Raw genomic sequence first — 21,342 nt, forward strand, 5'->3', positions numbered from 1 at the left:
ACGTGCAAGTAATTATTTGGGATCACTTTATAGGTACTTGGTACTAAAAGCTGGTCAAATAGCCAGAATATTCATATATGTTCCCTTTTAAAATGAGGTGCAGAATATCATGAAATCAATGCTAACAAAGACAGACGCTAATACTGACCTAGACAATCATAAATAAAATCATTACAGTGTGTGTGCGGTGGGGTCTTTTAGGGAAACATTTTTTACGAGAACCTAGCGATGTGCCAAAATTCTCCAGTTTGTGTCTCAAGCTTGTTTGGGCGGAGGCTCTTAACCCAGCTGTCCACAGCAAGCCGTGTGACAAGACATTAATATGCAGTGCCGTAGGGTGGCTCAGCATTCATACGTTCATAAATAATTTGAAAAACGTACGGTGGGGAGTACAGAACTCCTAGGGAGATTATTGTCGGAGAGCCTGTTATGTGCTCCCAACCTCTGCAGAGATGGCTGCCAGGTTTCCTCCTCTTTTCAATAACAGAAGCATCACTGAAGAATAAAACCAGATCTTCTGTATTCTTTCAGCTAATGAAAATACATTTAACCCCCCTGAAAACTCTGGGCTGTGTGTATATATATATATTTTAATACCGTTTATGTAACAGTAGGGTGCATTAGGTGACAGCGAGTCGCTAACACCCTGCCTCTACACCGGCGCCTGTGTTGGGAGGGCAGGTCGTCATCGTCAGTCGCTGTCAAATCCAACTCCCAGCAACTGATAGGTCACAGTTTAGGATCCCAATAATGTGGCAGCTTTTTATATGTCAGTGCACCAGATGGGCTTATTTTCTCACAAAGGTTATTGTTTACTCACTAGGAAAATAATTCAAAAATAAAAATAAAAAATCAAAACTGTGATACAACCACCTACAAACTCACTCAGAAGAGCCCCAAATTATAAGATGGGTCAACAAGTAAATGTAAGAGTGACAAAACTTTTAACGCACATCAGGAGGAAGAAAATTCAGTGCAAAAAGCATAGATTAAGAATAGCAAAAACTGCTTTACTATGCCTAAAAGCAGAATCTTCAAGTCAGTCCAACCTATGAAAGGGTCATGAGTTCAGTGATTTCAGAAACAAGCAGTTCAAGACAGTTCCTATAAAAAGAAAACTAACAAGCTGATTTACTGCAAGTGCAATAAATTTATAATATGCAATGCAACTCTCAAGCTAGTAGCTATAAAATAAACCACTGACATTTAAGAATTGCAACACAAATGAGCACTGAATGTGGCATATTGACTAGCACTGGGAAGATGGCAAGGCTTTGGCAAAGTACACCAATACAAAATTCCTACTTATTTGTATAAAAAGCGTTGCAGAGTCTCTAACATTCACACAGAAAAGACTGTACGTCTAACTTGAAGCACCCAGATTGAAGACCTGACCTAGTAAACCGGAATTAAGCATGTTTACATATAGGACTGAATCATTCCCACCATTAGTTCAACTCCAAACCTGCCAAAGTAGTTCGATATTTTAGATAATGTGACTGAACCACTGCCCAACTCCATCTGGCAGTTCTCTGCCTTGCCTCTTTCCTAGTATTCACTGGGAAAAACCCCTCAGTATTATTTACAATATTTTATCAGGAAAACACTTAGTAAGCGAGCACGTACTGTGGCCTTTTTTGGAAACAAAAGCCACCACAAAACCCTCAAAGCAATTATGCAGAAATAAAGACAAATTGCAATGTACTCAACAGCGTCCCCCCACACGACCGTATCTTCCAGTCGTCATTAAGTGTGCTGCATCCTCGATGGGCTTTCCCGGCCGGACCCGGGATGGTTGAGCTGCCCATCGAAGGTATTTGCAAGATGCCAACCGGAGTGGCATGTCTCCATTTAGCAGCACAGATGTTTTGCATGCAATCAAGGCTGGCTAGGAAAGAATCAGCAGGAGCTAATTAACAACCCAAACCGGATGCAGAGCAGAGATATTAAGGAATTCAGCTGAAGGAGTTCAACACCTACAGAGTAATTTCTTTGAAAAAGATTCAGGCAAAGGCTCAAACCAAACAGCCAATTATTGATTATATTTCCAGCTGTTCCTAAACCTCCTGGACATTTAATTCACCTCCTTTCCTGAATCTAAAGGCAGCGGTATCCTGCTTGGCAGCTCTGGGAACTGTATATTCTAACAAAGGTTTTGTCAATAAATATTTTAGAAGCAATGCCGTACTGGGAGAAAAGGAGTTTGAAATCTTTGCGTAGCAATATGTCCATGAACTAACTGACAACTGCTAATTTCCTTTTCAGTTAAACGTGCACAAAAGGTATCTGAAACTTCAGCCAATCTGGGCTTAGTTTGTATAGTATTTTTTATTAAAAAAAAAAAGACGTTTACTTTCAGGGCTACTGGCATTTTTATTTACACAAATTTTCTGAAAGCTTGGAAATGCTGACAAGCCTCAACCAAAACAACTTAACAGCACCATAATCGTTATACACATAACAAGGTTATAGTAAACACTTTTTTTCTTGTCCAGAAACCTACTTAATTGTGGGATGGAAATGTTTTATTTATAAACACAATAGTAACAGCATTTGCCAAGTACACTCACACCAAAAAGAGCCTGTGAGGAAAACCCACAAAATATCTGTAACAATTTTACCATATTAGTATTTCAGACAAGACCTTTTCAAATAAAATCGTGAACTAAAAGAATACCTATTTGTGTAATTGTTTTATAGTGCCTTGGTACCACAAAGACTTATGGCAAACGTTTTTGTCCCTAAAAGGATTATAAACCTGCTGAATCATCAGAAAATATGTACATGGTATTTGTCAAACTATGTGCATTATGTCAGAAAGTTTAAGCCGCATTTAAGAACCTTGCTGCAAAGCAGCCTAGAATAATGCAGGTATTAAATTTTGTCACTTGGGTGATTTTCAAATTAGTTTTCTCTCATGGTACAATTACTTTTAGAACCTGCATCACCATCTTTGAAGTGTCTCACTACTTAGTGAAACCACCTTTCTGTTAATGACAGTACCTTGGACAAATTTACCCCTCCTACGTCGGCAGGAAGCTATTTGAAACGTTAAGCTACAATTAAGTATCACTTGGGATCCGTTCTGATCCTTTTTAACTAAATTTTATCACACCTCTCCTTTTCAAAGCATTTTACAAGGTTTGACAGGAGAATATGGAGGTATTCGGATTTAGAGAGAACAAAGCCGTGAATGAATACAGCGACTAGAGGGAAGTTCGCTGGTTCTATAAGCTGTGAAAATTCAGTGCGATGGTCTGATTTCCTTTATGTTGACTACAAGGGGTATGGTCTCCATTGAGATTCATTCCCCAAAGAAGTGCAGAGGTAGAAGGAACATCCTTTTGGCGTATAATAGGCTCTAGCCTTTCAACTGAGCAACACTGAAGCAATACACAGCACTCAACATCCGCGGGTTGCCAACAACTACATCAAGAAAGGAAGAAGTTCAGATGGTCTAAGAAACCTCCTCCTTTGTCCTGCTGTCACTTTGCCCTCGAATTTGATTCCATTTTGCAACACCAAACAGGCAACGATGACAGCATCATACCCGGTTCTTGTTTCATTGTGGGGACATTGTGAATTCAGTTTCTTGCAGTACCAATTTTAAAGACGTATCAGTGTACATCTGAAGTGATGTATTAAGATGTGTTGCCTGTAAGCTTTCTTCACTGGAGAAGCAGTGCTGGTCACCTTGAAGACACACTAACCCATCCACTCTCCTGAGGTAAAAGCTTTTGATAACTTGTGTTTTATGACTCTCTTCTACTCCATTTTGTAAGTTATCTCATACTTATTTTGGTTTTAGTTACTACAGCACGTTTTTAAAATTTCCTCAAAGTTCTGAGCCATAAAAAATTGAGACTGTCTTTTAGAATTTAGATTTGTTTTATAGACTTGCCTCTACCTATAAAAAAAAAACCATGAACAAAATTTTCTGTTATTCCTTCCCTTACTTCAATTCCGTCCATCCTAATTCCTGCCCTGTGCTCTCCCTTTGAGTAAATACACAGTCATCTGATCGGTAAAGAACATTTTTGTACATTTGTGTCCAACAGAAAGGAAAAATCAACAACAAAGTTCACTACCAACTTTACACTTCAGATATGATACACTAAATACCAGTTGGCCCCAGCTAAAATAGAAAGCACGTACAGAACAAACATAACGTATGCTGTAAATACAAATTCTTACGCAGATCCTGAGTGATAAACTCCACTTTCTCATGCAGCACTTCCTTCTCACTACAAGGAAGTTCTGTTGGAGTTAAACAACATGTCTATTTAGGGGGACAAAACAGTCCTTCAACTTGCAAAATACATTTTCCAGAATTTTTTCTGCAACTTCAGACTTGGAATGGGTCGGTGGGGGTGCGTGGGTGTGTGTGCACAACCAAAGCTTACTCACAAATCCTGGGAGAAACACTTCCAAGGAAATGAACGGCCACCCTCTCCCCTTTCCTCTCTCCCCCTCCTCCCCGTCTTGATAACCTTAACCCGTGATTAATGTGATTAACCTTAATGTGATTATTTTTGTATTTTATAACTCACTGGGAGTAAAATTTGGGATTGAATCCAAGTTGCCTTTGTTTATTAAATACTCTGAAATGTAGGAAAAAACTCCTCAGCTGATGAAAGCTGAGAGTATTTCTTGTGTTCTTAAGATGATGGCTAACTTCCTGAACAGCTAGCTACCCTACTGGGCTGCTTCCTACATGAAAAATGGACATTACAGTGATTTTCTAATTAATATCTCTGAGATTTTAAAGCTATTACTACAGCTTTTATTTTTCTATTTGTTTTTAGGAACACCAGTTCATAGAGTTTCTTGATTCAAGGACATGTTCAATGAAATCCTCACACTTGTGAAGGGGAATACTCCGTCACTGGCTTTAATACACAAAGATTTGGCCAAGGTACATAAACCCACAGTGTGTATTATACATTTATGAAAGCTGCAAAATTCCAAAATGAGTTGTGTACCTGTTACTTCCAGTTTGTCACCAGTGACTTCAGCTTTCAGATAAATCCTTCCTCTTTTCTCTGTGTGATCCATGCCACAGAGGCTTGGGACGTTTATTACGCATTGCTTATGCACATTCATATCACAGGCTGTGGATGTAAAAATGGTGCAGACAACCATGAGAAGCTAATAATATGATTACACTGCAAACACCGAGCAAAGCGAAAGTTAAGATTACAATGCTTAACTGTTGGCAAGACTTTCAGATTACAGCCGCGTGTTTTTCAGCTGAACGACACGGCTACTTTCCATCTTACAATACATTTTGTAGACAGTGAATGAAACAGAGAATAAAATAATCTACTTCAGAAACCTAAAGATATCATTAATGAAGTGTGAGGGAAAAAAAGTGACAATGGAATAAAGGCTTGCTGGGAATATGACTAAGAAAACAGAGCATTCGCACCAGCGTTAGCAATAAAGGGAGTTAGGTTTAAATTGATTATGAGATTTTCTAGCAGGAAAATTCCAAGAAAAATGAAATGCAAGGAAAATATTGGACTTTGGCTACCAACCAAACTGAAATTTCAGTTTTCAACAGTGCATTCACCTGACCAGTCCAAAACCAGCCTTGCTCAAAACTGCCACGGCAAATGCTCTTCAGCCACACCAAACTCAATACACCATGTTCTCAGCGACAGAGGTGATTTTCATTAGTATATTATTATAGTACTGAAATATCCACTTGGAATATAACAGTACTATAAATAGCTGACATTTGAAATGGTATTTTCCACAGAAAAGAAATAAGCAGCTGTTACCCAGTGTTTCCACTTACTTTCTAAAATACCCTTTTGGTAACATAGAAGAACTTCACTTACTGTCACATTTCATCCCTTGGTGCAGAAGCCCATATAGCAGCGACCCACAATGGTCACAAAAGGTTGGGCTCCCATATGTGTGGATCTTAAATTTGTGCTTGCTTCTGGGATCCTGAAGGAAAAAACAGAAAGAGATTCTCAAATCATAAAAAATAAGATTGACACACCTTTAATATATTACTTCAAATACCAAAAACTTTCCAGCTCTGCAACTTATGCTGCAGAAAAATACATTCCAGCATGTAGCTTACTCACAACCCTTATAGCGGTACCTATATTGGTGCAGGTACGTTGGCCTCGGTTCCTGTTTTTCCTTTGCTTTGGTGTTGTAAGAAAGAGTATGTCAGCTCAGAGAACACAGGCTTGTTCCTGTGATTCATCCACACTAAAACTTCCATTTACTGACTGTACATATACATGAAGTATAGTGAGGGCATTCAGCCTGTGGCTACAGTGTCATATACTGTCTGCTCGTTTACAGCGTGTTATCATCACCATTCTGAAATGATGACACAAAAAAATAGCAGGAGAGGAGGGAGGGAGGTAACTGGGAAGGGGCTAATCTGAAATACAGTCATATGACTGTAAAATCCAGATCTTAAAGTTGGGATCACCTTGAAATGTTGCAAACTTATAATCTATACTATTGTAAATGAAAGTGAGCAAATTCTAACTTGGCATGTAGTAAATATTTTACCAAGACTGCTATTCCCATCTGATTTTCCAACAGAGAAATTTATAGTAAGGACATTTTAAGGCCACCAGCAGCTTGGAAATGGTTTCTAATTTAGGACCAGTGAAAGGGAATACACCCAAATCACTTAAAACCAAACACTGTATGACACATCCAAATACATGTGCTGTTTCTCTAGGGCTAGAGGTTCCCTTCAGAAACTGAAGAACATTTATATGAAAGTTAGAAATCACAACTTCAATACATTCACCCACATCAGGCTCATTTCACGTATACATCGCCGCAGAACTTCACGTACACATCGCCGCAGAACTTCACGTACACCAGACTGGCGCAGGCTGTTCCCAACACTTGGAGATGTGCATTGCAAAAATAAACAGCTTGATAGCCCTGTACTGTCTGTGCACATCATCTGTATTTTGGTATCCTTTATGACCACTTCCAGCTCCAGCTGTATTTTAGTCAAAACTATCACTGCACAATCTTGATCAGAAGTTGGGAAGAGCAGTAATTCTTCATGACAGACCACGGAAATTATGAAATGCCAGGTCTTCCATGAATTAAAACATCCTTAACAAAAATACAGCTGCAAAAGGAGACCTCAAAATGTTTTCCTTCTGTTTACATTTTATACATAATATACATATTAATATACATTTATGTAAGAATTATTAAATTTTCATAAAAAATAAACTAACTTTTCAACTTGCATCTGCCAATAAAAGCTTTCCAAAAAATCAAAAGCAAAGCACAGCATAGTATACAAAACAGAAAATGTGCGAACTCTTTCTTCAAAAATAAAAGATTCCTCTAGTATAAGTGCTTTCTCAAGAAATTAAAGAAATTTGGGAACTCCTAACAGTAATTTTCATAAAAATATGACTACGAGAAGGCAAAATCTTGCCTTCAAAATGTAACATTTTGCCATAGTACACTTTGTGAAGTTTTTTTTTGTTTTGGTGAGCATTCTTTGCGTGAACTTGTTTTTGTACTGATTCTAAGTTTTATCATGGATCCATAACCAGTACTTTTCACTGCACAGATAGAAATTATATAGTATCCAGGATAACAAGCAAAGACTTTACCTAAAGAATTCAAATCGAGACTATTGCAATAGTTGTGCTTGTTATACAGCCCGAGATATGAAATGCAAACTGCTAACAACCATATTTATTTTGTAAACACAGTTAACCTAAATGGAATGACATTCAATGCTCCAGAGAACATCTGTTTCGTTATTTATTAAAGATATAGCCAATGGGTCTTGTGGTGCGGGGTCATGGGAACATTGCTTTACTAAAGGGTTTTCTGATGGACCAGCTCTGACTATACGCCTTCCAAACAATTTAAAACACATTTTCAAAGCTAATTCTTCCTTAAATTGTTTTGTTTAGAAGACATAAGGGGACTTGTTGCCTTATAAATATATACACTTAAACATTACTTTGGTAAGCACATCTGTTGCTGAGAAGGACAAAACCCGCAGCTTCTAAGAATGACACTGATTTTTAAAGTTGTGTTTAACATCTGACATAAGTGGTATTTATGAGTATAAAGTAATGATATAGAGGGGAAAGAACTATGGGAAATTATTATAGTGAAAGTCTACTGAATACATTGAACCTGTATATTATACTGAAATTATATAACAATCACTACCAAATAATTCCGTTCCAATCAATGGAATATACATGGTAATTAAGTTAAGCAGGGGGGTGTGTGTGGCTTAAAACTGTTGTGACATGTAAGGACAGCTATACTACACGCTACAAAGCAGCGCTCCAGGAGCAAAGGCTCACGGACTCCTGCGCCTAACTGCATGCAACTACAAAATACCAGCAAAGGCATTCTTAGAAAACAGCGAAATAAAACCAATCACATGAATAAATAAATCAAGTTGGATCACACTCTGAAGTTGGCCCTGCATGAGTCAATGTATATAATTTGAATCATCATTTGCTTTCTATAATAATAGTTTTCTATCTTGTGTGAAAATGCCTACTGTATGTTTAAAATGAACAATTCGATAGGAATTAATTGTTTTTAAAGAGCAGCAAGTATGTTCTGACTATTATTAGTTATTATTCTACAAGCACACACAAAGTCACTTCTTCAAGGCACAGCATAAAAAAAGAGGACAAAGGAAAACCGTACCAGAACTACTGATGAAATGGCAACTTTGCACGTAGGAAATCTCTCTTTTAAAATCCCTTTAATAAAAGTAAAGAGAAGAACCTCCAGAAATATTTAAAAGCTAACAAATAAGAGAGTGCACTCTTCATCACTATTTAATCCTTTTTTCTGTTTCAATCCTCGGCATTTCTTTATTTTTGGTAAATTGAAGTCTACAAAACATCATTACTTTGAAAGCAAGTCTGAGAACATACGGAGAAAGCTGAGAGATCTCTATACACCCATCATAGACGATAAAACCTTTTTGTCTTATTCCCTATATTAACATGGGCTTCTCATGCACTTGGAACTACCCTTGAATCTACAGTTTACGCTTTAATTGTAAGTAACTAAAGTAGCAATAATTATCACATTGCCAGTACTAATCACTGATATTATTAACACCAACTAACACTTATTAGTTGTTACTACAGTTTAATACTCCCCAATGTTAAAGATGCATTAAGTGACTTCTATGCATTATTGAGGAAATAGCATCGTCTTTGGTATTTTTCAGCTAGAGGTAAACTACTGAGTTAGAGGGAAGCTCCTGTAAATTTTCTTCAAATATCCCCTTTTAATCAATGTAAACTTTCAATAACTCCCAAAGCATAGCTGGCAGTCATATTTCATAGTAAACACAGGGAGCCAAGCCAGGATATGACAGACGAACTGCCAAATAATGGCTGCTATTTGCAAGAGAATTGAACTTTGCACTAAACTTGGCATAGATTAATTGTGAAACTCTAAAGGGAAAACCCACTTCTCTTTCCAAAATCCATCAAAATTATGAAGGGGGAAAGTGGCAATGGGAAAGCACTTGTTAAGCAGTGATGAATTATACGCTCTATTAAAATTCATGTTATTTTCATGCTAAAAAGTGAATTCTCTGCTATTATTAAGACGATTCCCCATTTTTATAAGTACAACTGAATGCAATATAATATAATTAAATAGGAAAGGAAACTCTGGGCAATCGATATCACAGACATTTAAATATTTGTCTTTGAAAACCCTTTAAACTGGCAGAAATCTAGCCAGTGCTCTGCAATTCGACTGCAGCACAATAGACTGGACTTTCAGAGCCTGTAATGACATCTACGGGTGCAGCATCCCTCTAGAGATGAATAGCAACGGGGCATCTGCACCCCATACAGCTCTGAAAAAATCAAAATATTATTCATCAGTCTCAAAGCTGAGACCTGCTCATGCAGAGACAGGCAGCCGCAGAACGGCACCGACCAGGAGATCCGTGTCGCGCACAGGCTTGCGCTGCGCGGACCTCTTGAAAGAAAACCGAAAACGGAGCAGAAACCTTTCAAAAATAAAGAAATGAGTTTGCAGAAGTGACTTGCACAGCCAGCCAGCTCTGGCTCTGCCAGAAGGGTTGGGATTTGCTCCCAAGCCCGGCCGGGCTCCAGCAGAGGGAAGCAGAAGAACACGGAGGCACCTCACCAAACCCCCCGGCCTTCAATCTCCGCGCTGCCACCGAACGCATTTTGCCCCCCTGCAGCAGCGTTGCCACCGTTCTGCCTTTGTTCTCCGGTTAGCACAAATGAAGCCGTTGCCTTTATTGAACAGCAACGGAAACCACCCCCCTGCGAGAAATCGTTCCCTCGTTCTTCTGGCTCCAAGACGGGGGGGGGTGCAATAATTGAAAGCGCGTGGTTAACCAGCAGCACATGTCAAACTGTGCTTTAGCACATTACAAACCAGCTCATGAGCGTTATATTTCTGAATTCTTTCTAAAAGCTCCCTTTTGATTAGGATTTTATTCCCCTTGATAGCAACATTGAACTGACTATAATTTTGCAGGCATTAAATCATCGCTTTGCTTTTAAGTATAAAATATACAAAAACCACCTCATGTGAGGTTGCATCAGCGGAGATTTTATACACAAAGCAGCACCACATCATTACTCGTTGAAGTCCTTTCATAGGACGCGACTTGCTAGTATCAATGACTGTGTCACCAGAACCATGTATCCGAGAACAAAACCTCTGAAACTACATCCGTATCGTCTTTAATTCGGCATCTTGTAGGTGACACATCTAGAACTGGTGTGATTTCTGGAAGGAATTTAAATGAGCACTGCAAGCAGATCTGTCAGTGCCGGAGCCTGTACTACTGATCGAGGTGCGGGGAAAAATGACCGTTTTCAGTCATTAACACCAACACACATACATTAACAAGGCATTAGGCAGGATATAAGATTAATTTTTTTTTTTTAAGCTGCTTATGGTTGGTGAAAGGTTTTTTTCCATATCTGAACTGCTATTTTTGTGATCACTAAGAAGCAGAAAATGCAAAAATGCAAGTGTAAAAAATTGAAAGATTATTAAAGAAACGGAAGATTATATTTTCCATTACAAAAATAACTTAAAGCAGTTCTGCAGCAGATGACCCGTAAGGTCCTAAGGTTGTATCAGGGCCTACAACAACAAAGAAGAATTTTGTGTAAATAAATGCAAATGTACCCAGTTTTCCATTTCCTACCTCCATGACAGAACCACAGGATTGTTCATCCCTAACCAAACACTTACAAATATATTTATTTACTAGTTTAAAAGGTGTAAAGGAAAAGTAAGGTTAAAACATCCCAAATTACTTCACTTAGACAAAAGAAAAAAATAATTCCTGAACCTCGGTGGCATAAATTGTGGTGCTAACTGTTTGAATGTTTATTAAAAACAGAAGGGGAGACAATACATTAAATATATGCAAAAACATATACAAATCGTTGTAAGAGATAAGAGATCACCGTTCCTCTTTACCAACAGAAAAGCCCTGGAAGACCGGCAGGTCTGTTTTCCCCACATTAATACACAACCTTTAAACATTTCCTACTGTGATAGAAACACCGAATCCTACATCTTTCTTTGTCCCTCTCCAAATGTCTTTAAAGTATGGACCATAAGGAACGCTGCTCTAACAGATCAATGAAACCATTGCAATTTGTGCCGCATATATTTTACTTAAAATAGCTTTAACTTCCCCAAGCGAATACTGAGTTAATAAAACATATTTAAGAAGAACCTAGCGTGTTTTTCTCTGTATGGAGCCAAATCCCACGTTCATCCCACGCTGTCCTCAGGCAAACTTCCGTTTCATTTATGAAAGTCTTCAGACTCCAGCTTTTCTAAACACCTTCCAAACAGCGACTACAATATCTAAGACCCCATTCAGATACCACGCCTTTTTGAGAGACTTTCTTCTGTTCGCTATCTGTTTTCCTATTGAGATAACAAAAATCTGGGTGATTTGCATGGCATCTTAAGTTGAGAAAGCAGCTTCAACCTAGAGGAGCTGCGAGAGCCAAGGAGCCAGATGCTTCTACTGGAAATAACTTCCAGGGCTTAAAATATGGCTTCTATGATCAGAGCCCAGAAGCAAGAAACAGCAAAAAGTCATTGTTTAACTGGCCACCAGCTTTGGTCTTTCCTGACCAAATGAGGCTGTGTACATGGGAAAGGGAAAGCAAAGAGACTTTGAGACTCTTGGGAATGATTTAGTAATGTTATGAAGTCAGCGATATAAAGATCAGATCACTTCTTATTACAAAATGTACAAATGCTTATAGCTTGTTTGATATTTCCTCTCTCAGAGCTGCAGCGTAGAAAAGTTGTGTTGCTTTCAGGAAAGGACAGTAAAAGATCAGACTTCTATTGCCTGGAGAGTCAAAAAAATCACGGCATCACACAAGGGCTGAGGCTGGCAGGGACCTCTGGAGCCCACCAAGCCCACCCCCTGGCTCAAAGCAGGGCCAACTACGGATCAGTTGGGGGGTTGCAGTGGTTCATGGGGTTACTCCTCCCCAGCTGCACGACTCCGTAGAGCTCCACATCTATCTGCCAAGCGCCCCAAAAAAATCTTCCATAGGTTGACATATAGCTACTAAGAGCGCCTGCCTGCAATGGAGGAGAGGAATGCCATAACCGTGCCTTCTTACTTGGTAAGGAGTTATACACTGACTCTTCCCAGGAATCCTAGCTCCAGGCAGAATTTGGTGTTTCCCTGTTTGGAGTGACTCTAAGGAATAACTCGGAGAAAGCATTCATTCCACTGACATCTGCAGGATGGGAAACCACTCGCACACCTTAACATCCTAGTAGGTGTTAAGAGCATAAACAGAGTCGCATTCAACTCTATAATAACAAAGGTAGTGGTGGGATAAGAAAACAAAGACTAAGCAAAAATGCAGGTAATAAAACCTATGCAAATTAGACCTTAAGACTGCACAACAAATATGCAACGGAGAAAAGAAGAGGCAGGCTCTTTTCATGATGGATTTGAGAGATAACAGAGGTAGGAGAGCCCTGAGCTGATGCGCAGACACAGCAGAGCGCTGTGCAAACGCTGCTGTGCTGCTTGCAGACCCGCGCAAGCACATTTGAAAGCAGCTGCAGTACGGCAAGTCCAAACTACAGCCAATTCATCCGTGGGTTCAAGGGTTGGAATTACGCTCAGAAGTGAAGACTGATGCTCAAGTTCCGTAGAAGAAAAGTCTTTCGTGATAATAAATGACACCCCAGCCAAAAATAACAACAAAAATATCTATTCCCATCACTGTTACTAAGACCACGTCTATTCTTTATTAATCTGAAGACAGTTAAGAAGGTACACAAACAGAAAAAAATCGTATTTAATTAATAGAGACAATTATCAATCAACTATTTCCTTCTCTATACTTGTATGGAAGAAGACGATTTGACCACAGTTCAAAAATGATTCAAAGGCAGATTTTTCAGTCCCCTCCTGGAATTCACACTAAATTATTATTTTTATTGAAAAGAAACAGGTGGTCATTGAATCAACTGAATTTGATTGCTGCCTTTTGTTCATGTTCTTCTTGTATAGAATGGTACTGATTGAGTTGGCAAATGGAGAAAGAAGATCTGCATGACTGTACTCAAAGGGATTTGTAATTTCCTAATTACTGTAAAGACAGTTAAATTTGGAAGGCACTTGCTGTCTACCGGCTATTTTTTCTTCATTCTTTCTTAATTAAGAAACTGCAGTATAATTACAGAAAGTGCATAAACAAAAGATCCTGTCGGAGACTGATTCATTACTAGGAAGAAATGGGGCAAGATTTTGTTTCAGATACAACTCAATATAATGTTACAGTGTATATATCATTTCAATAAAGATTGAATCCAGGGATCTGGATTCAAAAGGAGTACTAGAAAGACAGAGGCTGTGTATGCCTTGCTTAAAAAACTAATTTATTAGTTTTATTACTTGGTAATTTATTAATATATTTGTTGAACATCTACACTTTTCAACACAGAGTATCCTTTACACCTTGAATACATTTTACAATATATAGTTTAACATTGTTCAGATGGAAGAAGTAATTTAAACAAATTCCCACTGTATAAAAGGGTATTGCTACTTCTTGATAGGTACAATGTGCTGAATTGTTTAATATTACAAGTTACCATGCAGTTTCTATCCTTTCCAATGCAGCTGAAATGTGGCTAGGTGTGGTGCATCATTAACGTGATAAAGGACTTAACACCAATAGGTAATGCTGTCATTGTCACTGCACTGTGCGACATCAGGGTGCACGACAATTCTTTTACATTAATATATTTGTGTATAGTACCTTCTCATCAGTTTTTAAAAATTTCATTATTGGCCAACTTGCTCATGCTAGGGATGATACGACTTAATTTTTTTTTTCCCCATTATCCTCAGCTGCAGCTCATACTATCCTTCTTTCATTCAGTTAAATGGAAGATGAAATGAGATAAAGACTGAGAACGCCTCACCTGAAATGCCCTGGTTTCTCTGTAAAAGCAGTGACCCTGAGTGCAGAGGTATCAGGTCAAACAGTTTGACATCTGTCGTAGCTTGAACGCTATTTGTACGGGAAAGTGATACACATTTATCCAAGAAGTAATCAGCATCAAGGCAGGCAAAAATGGGAATGACTCCAAACACTCTTTCAGAAGCCATCACAGACGTAAGTCAAGATAATATTTAGCATGTTAAGTCTTAAGAAAGCGTCTTTGTGATCCCCAACTTCTTGACTGCTGACAACACCAAAAATTAAACAAACTCAAGATTTTATTTGTAAAGCCAAACCTGCCCTCAGTTAGTTCTGTCTGATGTGGTTTGAGCGAAGGTCTTTACAACTATTAAGTGATAGATTTGAGCACATAAAGACGAGCCAATTTGCCAAAAAATCTCAGAGGAAAGCAGCAGCGGAGCTATGAACGTTAGGTAACGAATGCAGCTTGGTAAGCTAACGTTCTTGCCTCTGAGCTACTTCAATCTGCAAGGCCCTGAATAACAACTGGTTTACATTTCCCACTCCTCCTCACATGGCAGAAGTCCGTTTTCCCCTCTAAAATGGTGAATGCTACCGGAAGAACCCACCAATTTATAAACGCACACCTTACGCGTTCTCGCTCAACCCTTACCCGCTTATTTACATAGCACCTTGCCTCCTTCCCACCTCCCACAGCAGCATCTGTACACTCCAGTATACTTCCAAGTCAAGACATGCATACGTCTGGATGTACTGCTACCAAACAGGAAGATGTAATATCCATATACATCAACATATGGTTCAAAATCTAAAGCCAACCCCACTAACGTCCGTACAGATTTGTTTGTGGGAACTGAGTACTGCAGGAGGGCGTTTCCTGAACAGTGAAAAGGAAAGCCAAAGAGAAGTTTGTCTGTCCCAGGGTATTACACACCCTAGAGCTCTGCATCTCCCTCTTACCTTTACTTCAGGTTAAGTTCTGACACATACGTCTTTTTTTTTTTTTTTTTTTTTTTTTTTTTGACAAACTTCACTAGAACCTTGCACTGATGGTTCAACAGCAGGGTTTTTTAAAACTGCACATTGATCTTCCCGAACGAAGAGAGGACTCAGTCTTCCTGAAGAAAGGGATCTAAGCAGAACTGTTCAGGAAAATCAGACTACACAGGGAGCAATCACCAAAGGTCTTTTAGAGATGACAGACATGTACCATTTTAAAAGGTTTCTCCTCTAAATACTTTGTCCTTACTTTTAACACTAAATAGTTTTAAGAGGGCTGTTTTGATCATGAGGGAGGGTATGCGCACCATTAACTTCAGGCATCTTTACAGTAAAAGATTCCTCTCTCGTGCTCTCAGTTGTCCTGTGGAAGAGCTTTCTGTATTCTCTGCTGAGTTTACAAGGTATTTAATTTAAATGCTAACTTCTACGTGTCCCTCTCATCACAGACCCCGAAATCACAAACATCAAAACCACTTAAGATACAAAATACTGCAATCCAGGACTTGATCTATGGAATATCAATCCAGAAAAGATGGCAGGATGTAAGCTCAACAGCTGTGGAAAGGCACACATAGGAGTAAAATCAGGGTTGCAAAGAAGCCTCGCAGCCACGACAAATGCCACAGTGCAAGAACTTTGTCTTTGTCATCACTTTATCCAGTTCCTTATGTCACAGCTCAACAGCTCATTTAAATGCAAGGCCAGCAGTACACTTGCATTTCTGTAATTTGTAAGGCAAGACATTATATTCCTCTTTCTAAAACCTACATTTTAAAAAAATATCACATACATGCTAATAAATATATTTTTAAAATTTCCTGTCCATTACAAAATTATGCATCTGTTTATTTTGGTGTAATGGCAAAACTGTGCTGATTGTGCACAAAATCAGAAGCAGTGATTTTCGAAACGTCTGAGAAGTTTTTGGTTCAAAATCAGTCAGAATTTCATGGCTCAGCAGCTTCCTCGTACAAGAACTTGTGGGGTGCCCTACTGCTCCTCATTTGACAAATTTTATTAGAGACAGACACAAATTTGAAACACCCGAGCAAATTGCCTTCAAAGTTACTCACTGAATAATGCATTTTTGCCTGATATTTTATACATTGGTTAATCACAAAAAAAAAAGGCAGGAAGGAGGGTAAAATATGCATAATTTAAACATACCATCTCATTTTTGTTCTTCATCTCAGCTCTGTCTTTTCAGAAGTATGGAAGTTGGTATCTATAAACTAGGCAGACATTTCACAACACGGGCAGAATTTTGTTCTCCAGAGACAAAAATCCCACGGAATGATTGTACATACAAATTCCATTAACTATTGAAGGGTTTGATTCAAACATGTTTATCTCAAAATCTACACCTCAATGTGAAAAACTCTGCTTTCAGGAAACGATAGCCAGAAGCATATCATGGTAGATACTAAGGCAGAGTCCTTGCGTAGTCTTTTACATTGTATAACCACTGAAACACTCTTTATTTATGCCTTGAACAGATGTTTTTCCATATATCTAAATAACCCTTCTTCAGAAAAGTAATTCAAGCACATTAAATTTTGCAGACCCAAGAATATAGAGACATAAGACTCGTTAGTATTTATAGAGCATTTGGTATCTTTTCTATATCGAAGTCCGTATCTTCTCTTTTGAAAGTGTCACTAATCCTACTCCTCTGAGTAAAGTAAAAAAAAATATAAATAGGCAGCTAAGACTGAATGTGCAAGAAGCTCCGACAATAGCTTTTGTACTCAAATCCTGACCTTACAATGGCAGAGATCACAGCCAAGCTGTCTGATCCGTAACATTTCTCCATAGCAGTGTAGCAGTTGCTATTTATTAGCTGATTAAATATTCAGAAAACAATACTGAAACTTGAAGAAAAAGCTAACGGCGCACAATAAACCCCTGAAAGAACGACAGGCTTTTAGCACAGCCTCTTGATTCTCCGACATTTGGCAGCGCTATTTGCGATTTAACCCAAAACTCGATGCTACTATTTGGGGAGAAAAGTGCTTCATTGTGACCACAGTTGAGAGCACACTTAGATTAAAAATAAGAACCGACACAAATCTTCTGTCCCTTGGGCAGAATTTGACCCTTTTGAGGTTTGCTAATCAAGAATCTGAACACAATAAGGACTGTTGTAATCACGTTAGAAGAAGGGTGAGCTCCAGCACTTGAAGCCCTGAAAGAAGGATTTCCTCATGGCTGCCATCTCCACTTTCCTCCTACGGCTGAATGAGTCTGAACTGCCTTGCAGCATCAGGAAAAGTCCTTACAGCATTTAGCAATGAATAATAACATAATCTATAAATAGTTAATGTCTGGCAATTAACTCTGCACTGGTCAAAGCAAAAGGAAAAAAAAAAAAAGGAAATCCAGAAAGGCCTCATCAAATAATTTAGTAACATTGCAACACCATCTCCTAGCTAGATATTTTGCGTACGCCCATCCTGAGACCGTTCCATGGACACAAGTTTTGGTAATAAGCATTTTTCCTTCTGCTTCTTTAATGAGAGTGTTTTTCTCAAGGCTGTCGATGGCAAAGGAGCTTCCCAGATTACACTGAAGGCTTTGCATTTGGAAGAAAGCCTGCACAGAAGCGTTTTGCTGGCAGAGTACTTCCAACGAAGGGAAGACGAGTTTAGACTCCTACTTTTTATTTCTCAGAAATCGCTTGTGGGTAAGAACATTCCCTAGTGAAGCCTCTGACTAGGAAGATTTTGTAGCTGTAGAGAGCATTGCAGTATATTCCTACACTAGACACTGTGAACCTCTATAAATATTATGTCCTCCGTGTAACTAGCAACACAAACTAACAAACCAAGGCCAAACTTTCGAACAAGCCTATGACACCGATTGTCACAGCTTTACCAGATCTTGAGCTTACAGGTCAAGTAAGACTCTTCTGCATATGTTTCTCTTTCCTCCTTCTCTTTGGCATGAAATCTCCCAGCCAGTGCAAATTAATGGTGTCCTAAATGTTGCTGTGCATGTCATCCATCATTTTCAAAGTTCATCCTCTGGAGTACTAGTAGTTCCATTTTATACAGAAAATTTATATCCAAGAGCAACAGACAGAAAAGTGAAGAGTGAAAAGTAAATAAATAACTTTTTTCATTCTCTTAACAATGGAGAAAAAGTTGTGCCATTTTGGTTCTACCCTGGTTTTACAAAATTCAGTCAAAAAATACGTTCTGGGAGTCCCTGCAATGATCACAACTGTAATTAATTTGCCAACATGAGGCAAGTCAGGCTGGACGCTTGTCTGCTCATTGGATCGTGTACCACTTCGATAGGGTCTTGAGCTAGGAGCTCTTCAGACTGATACGACTATGGAGGAAATAAAAAATTTGGAAAGATCTTAAGTTGTATTCATAAAAGGCATTGCAGTGCAATGTTTAGTCAGGGATTACAAAGCAGGCATCTTGAAAATTGCTTGTCATGTATGACAGCAGAATAAGTGCATTTTTCCTCATCTGCAAGTAACATAAGGTTTAAAAAGAAGAAGAAAAGAAACTGGTTTTCCTCTATAATCCCAGTATATAGATTAACATAGGCTTTTTCTAGCGCTGCTAGCTAAGTCTTTGTAAGGCTGCATCAAAAACAATTATTAAAATTAATCCCAGGTACAAATGGAATTGTATAATACTAATCCTGCTGAAAGAAAAATCTGATATGATAAACGTAGAAGACTGACATGAGGAGCAAAGAAAGGAAAAAAAAATCTTTGAAAACCAGTTTTGCTAGCACTGGTCAAGTGATGGGCCTGTAGAAACACATGAAAATTAACGTTGTCAGCAAGATGCACATCTTTCCTTCTACAGTGGCCATCTTGGCAACAATTTAGACATTCATAGCCTATCAAGAAGAAACTGGAGGAAATTCAAGGCGTTTTTTTTAGTTGAAGATAAAACAAAATATAAAAACTAGGGAGAAAAATCCTTCCATAATAGACTACCCCAAGTGCAAAACATGGAAAAACTTAAACACAAAGCAAATATTTAGAAATTGGCAGCCAGAAATTACATTATGTCTCCAAGAGTCCTTAAGAAACCTCACTTCAGCACAGAAAATCTCTCCTCACCATTAAATGAAACGAAACCAAGGAGACAACAATAGAAGTCCTCTAGATGAACTTTCACATTTAAAAGAAAACAAATGGTTTCAGATAACATTTTTACAATGTGCATCATCTAAGTTATTAGATGGCAATATAATGCAATCATCATGAAGTTGCTTAATAATAACATAAATGCTTCTGTTACAGTTTACGTTGAGAATTTCATACTCAGGAAAAAAAATATGTCTTATACATTGCCAAAAGTCAAATGCCCAACGAAGAGCAAAAAGAAATTAATTGATGAATTTCAGATTTAACTAAATGCTTTATCTGTTCAACAAAATAAAGATGCCCTGCATCAAGCAGACATAGTATTTTTCTGTGTATTGTTCAATGCACTGTACATGGATTATATGTTTTGCACAGCACAGGTGCAAAATTGCACAATTATGGTGCAAAATGTCCTGCAGTCCCTCTGATCCAAGACTAACGTTAAGTATCACTTGAGAAAAGAAGGCGGCAGTAGATCTGTAAACTTCATGACGTGGAGGGGACAGAATGTATGAAGACGCAGGACTAAGCCTCACGTGGCTGCTACAATCCTAATCAGACTTACAGCATGTCCATCAAATTCACGGAGGAGTTGTGTATATAAAAAACAATTCCTAGTACAAAAATAAAATGTCTTTTCTCAGATATAATCAACATCTTAACCTCTTTCCCATATTCTGGACGTTCATGTTCAGTCAAGATCATGCCTGAATGCTAATTCCACTTAGAGTTTATTTAGACCACTTCACATTGCCCTTTTATGAGATTTATGGCCAGCTATAATGCCTAGTAACAGCTGGCCGCAATGGATAATGACAAAGGACTCGTTTGCTAGAGCAGACTCAGCCTTTGCAGGTGCTTTTGTAATTTGACGTATTTTTCAAGCCAATACAGGTAGCTGTCTTTGCATCTCCCACCCTTCAGATTAATTCCAGAGAAACAAATTGTGTGGGATATTACCTAGGGCAAACCTCAGTTGAGCCGTCAGACACGAGCCAATACATTATATAAACAGCTGTTCTGCCCCATGAACGATACTCGAGTCCAGCTGCGCTGCAGTGCTGAAGCTACTGAGAATGAATGGTTTAACCATTTTCTGCAAATCAGTTGGGGAGAACGGAAAGGCTACTCTTCGGAGATCTTCTGATTCAAAAAGTTATCTGGCAATTTGTAACGTCCTTTCATGACAAGAAAATTATAAGAAAGACAAGTCGCAAAGGAGATGAGGTGCACAAAAGATAAAGTTCTTTCTAATTTATCTGATACTGGAAATACCAGCAACAACCACTACTGCGTATTTCGTCATTTCTGTGTCACCGAGAGCAGCCACCAATTCTACCTGCTATGTGTGCATGGGGGCAAGGCCAAAAAGCCCGATCTGCTTTAATGGGGACTTATTCTGAGATGCAATCAAAGCAAAACCAAATTCACTTCCCAAACTAAGGAGACTTTTTCTGCACGTATATCACTTACTTTATCGCCATGCCTTAAGACTCTCCCCAGTCGACATGCAGCATTGCAACAGGCTACAACTCAACATTAAACAGCCTGTCCCTAGGTTACTATGAGCAAGGCGAAAAAAATCCAAACCACAAAAGACCTCAGAGCTGATCATGACTGACTGAATCTGGCACAGAAATCTATAAAAATACATTATTTAAGAAAAAATGAATTGAAAACCAGAAATAACATTCGTTCAAGTTTGAACAAAAATATAGTTTCATAACAAATGTCAGTTAG

The 21,342-nt window shown here is 38.5% G+C and overlaps 1 protein-coding gene across 4 annotated transcripts in view; it reads right to left on the reverse strand.

Annotated features, from left to right (window-relative positions):
• The window catches only part of PRKCA (protein kinase C alpha), a 158,546-nt gene that overhangs the window by 50,324 nt on the left and 86,880 nt on the right, over positions 1–21,342 (reverse strand). For all 4 annotated transcript variants that reach the window (XR_012778098.1, XM_075518592.1, XM_075518590.1 and 1 more), the window contains exons 4-5: positions 5,844–5,955; positions 4,983–5,111 (exon numbers count right to left, since the gene is read on the reverse strand). Coding sequence is in view for 3 of the 4 variants with exons in the window: in XM_075518592.1 (XP_075374707.1) it covers positions 4,983–5,111; positions 5,844–5,955 (241 nt within the window). In the remaining variant the exon portion in view is untranslated. The remainder of the gene's footprint in view (positions 1–4,982; positions 5,112–5,843; positions 5,956–21,342) is intronic.

Source organism: Mycteria americana, chromosome 16, assembly GCF_035582795.1.
Source record: "Mycteria americana isolate JAX WOST 10 ecotype Jacksonville Zoo and Gardens chromosome 16, USCA_MyAme_1.0, whole genome shotgun sequence".
NCBI lineage: Eukaryota > Metazoa > Chordata > Aves > Ciconiiformes > Ciconiidae > Mycteria > Mycteria americana.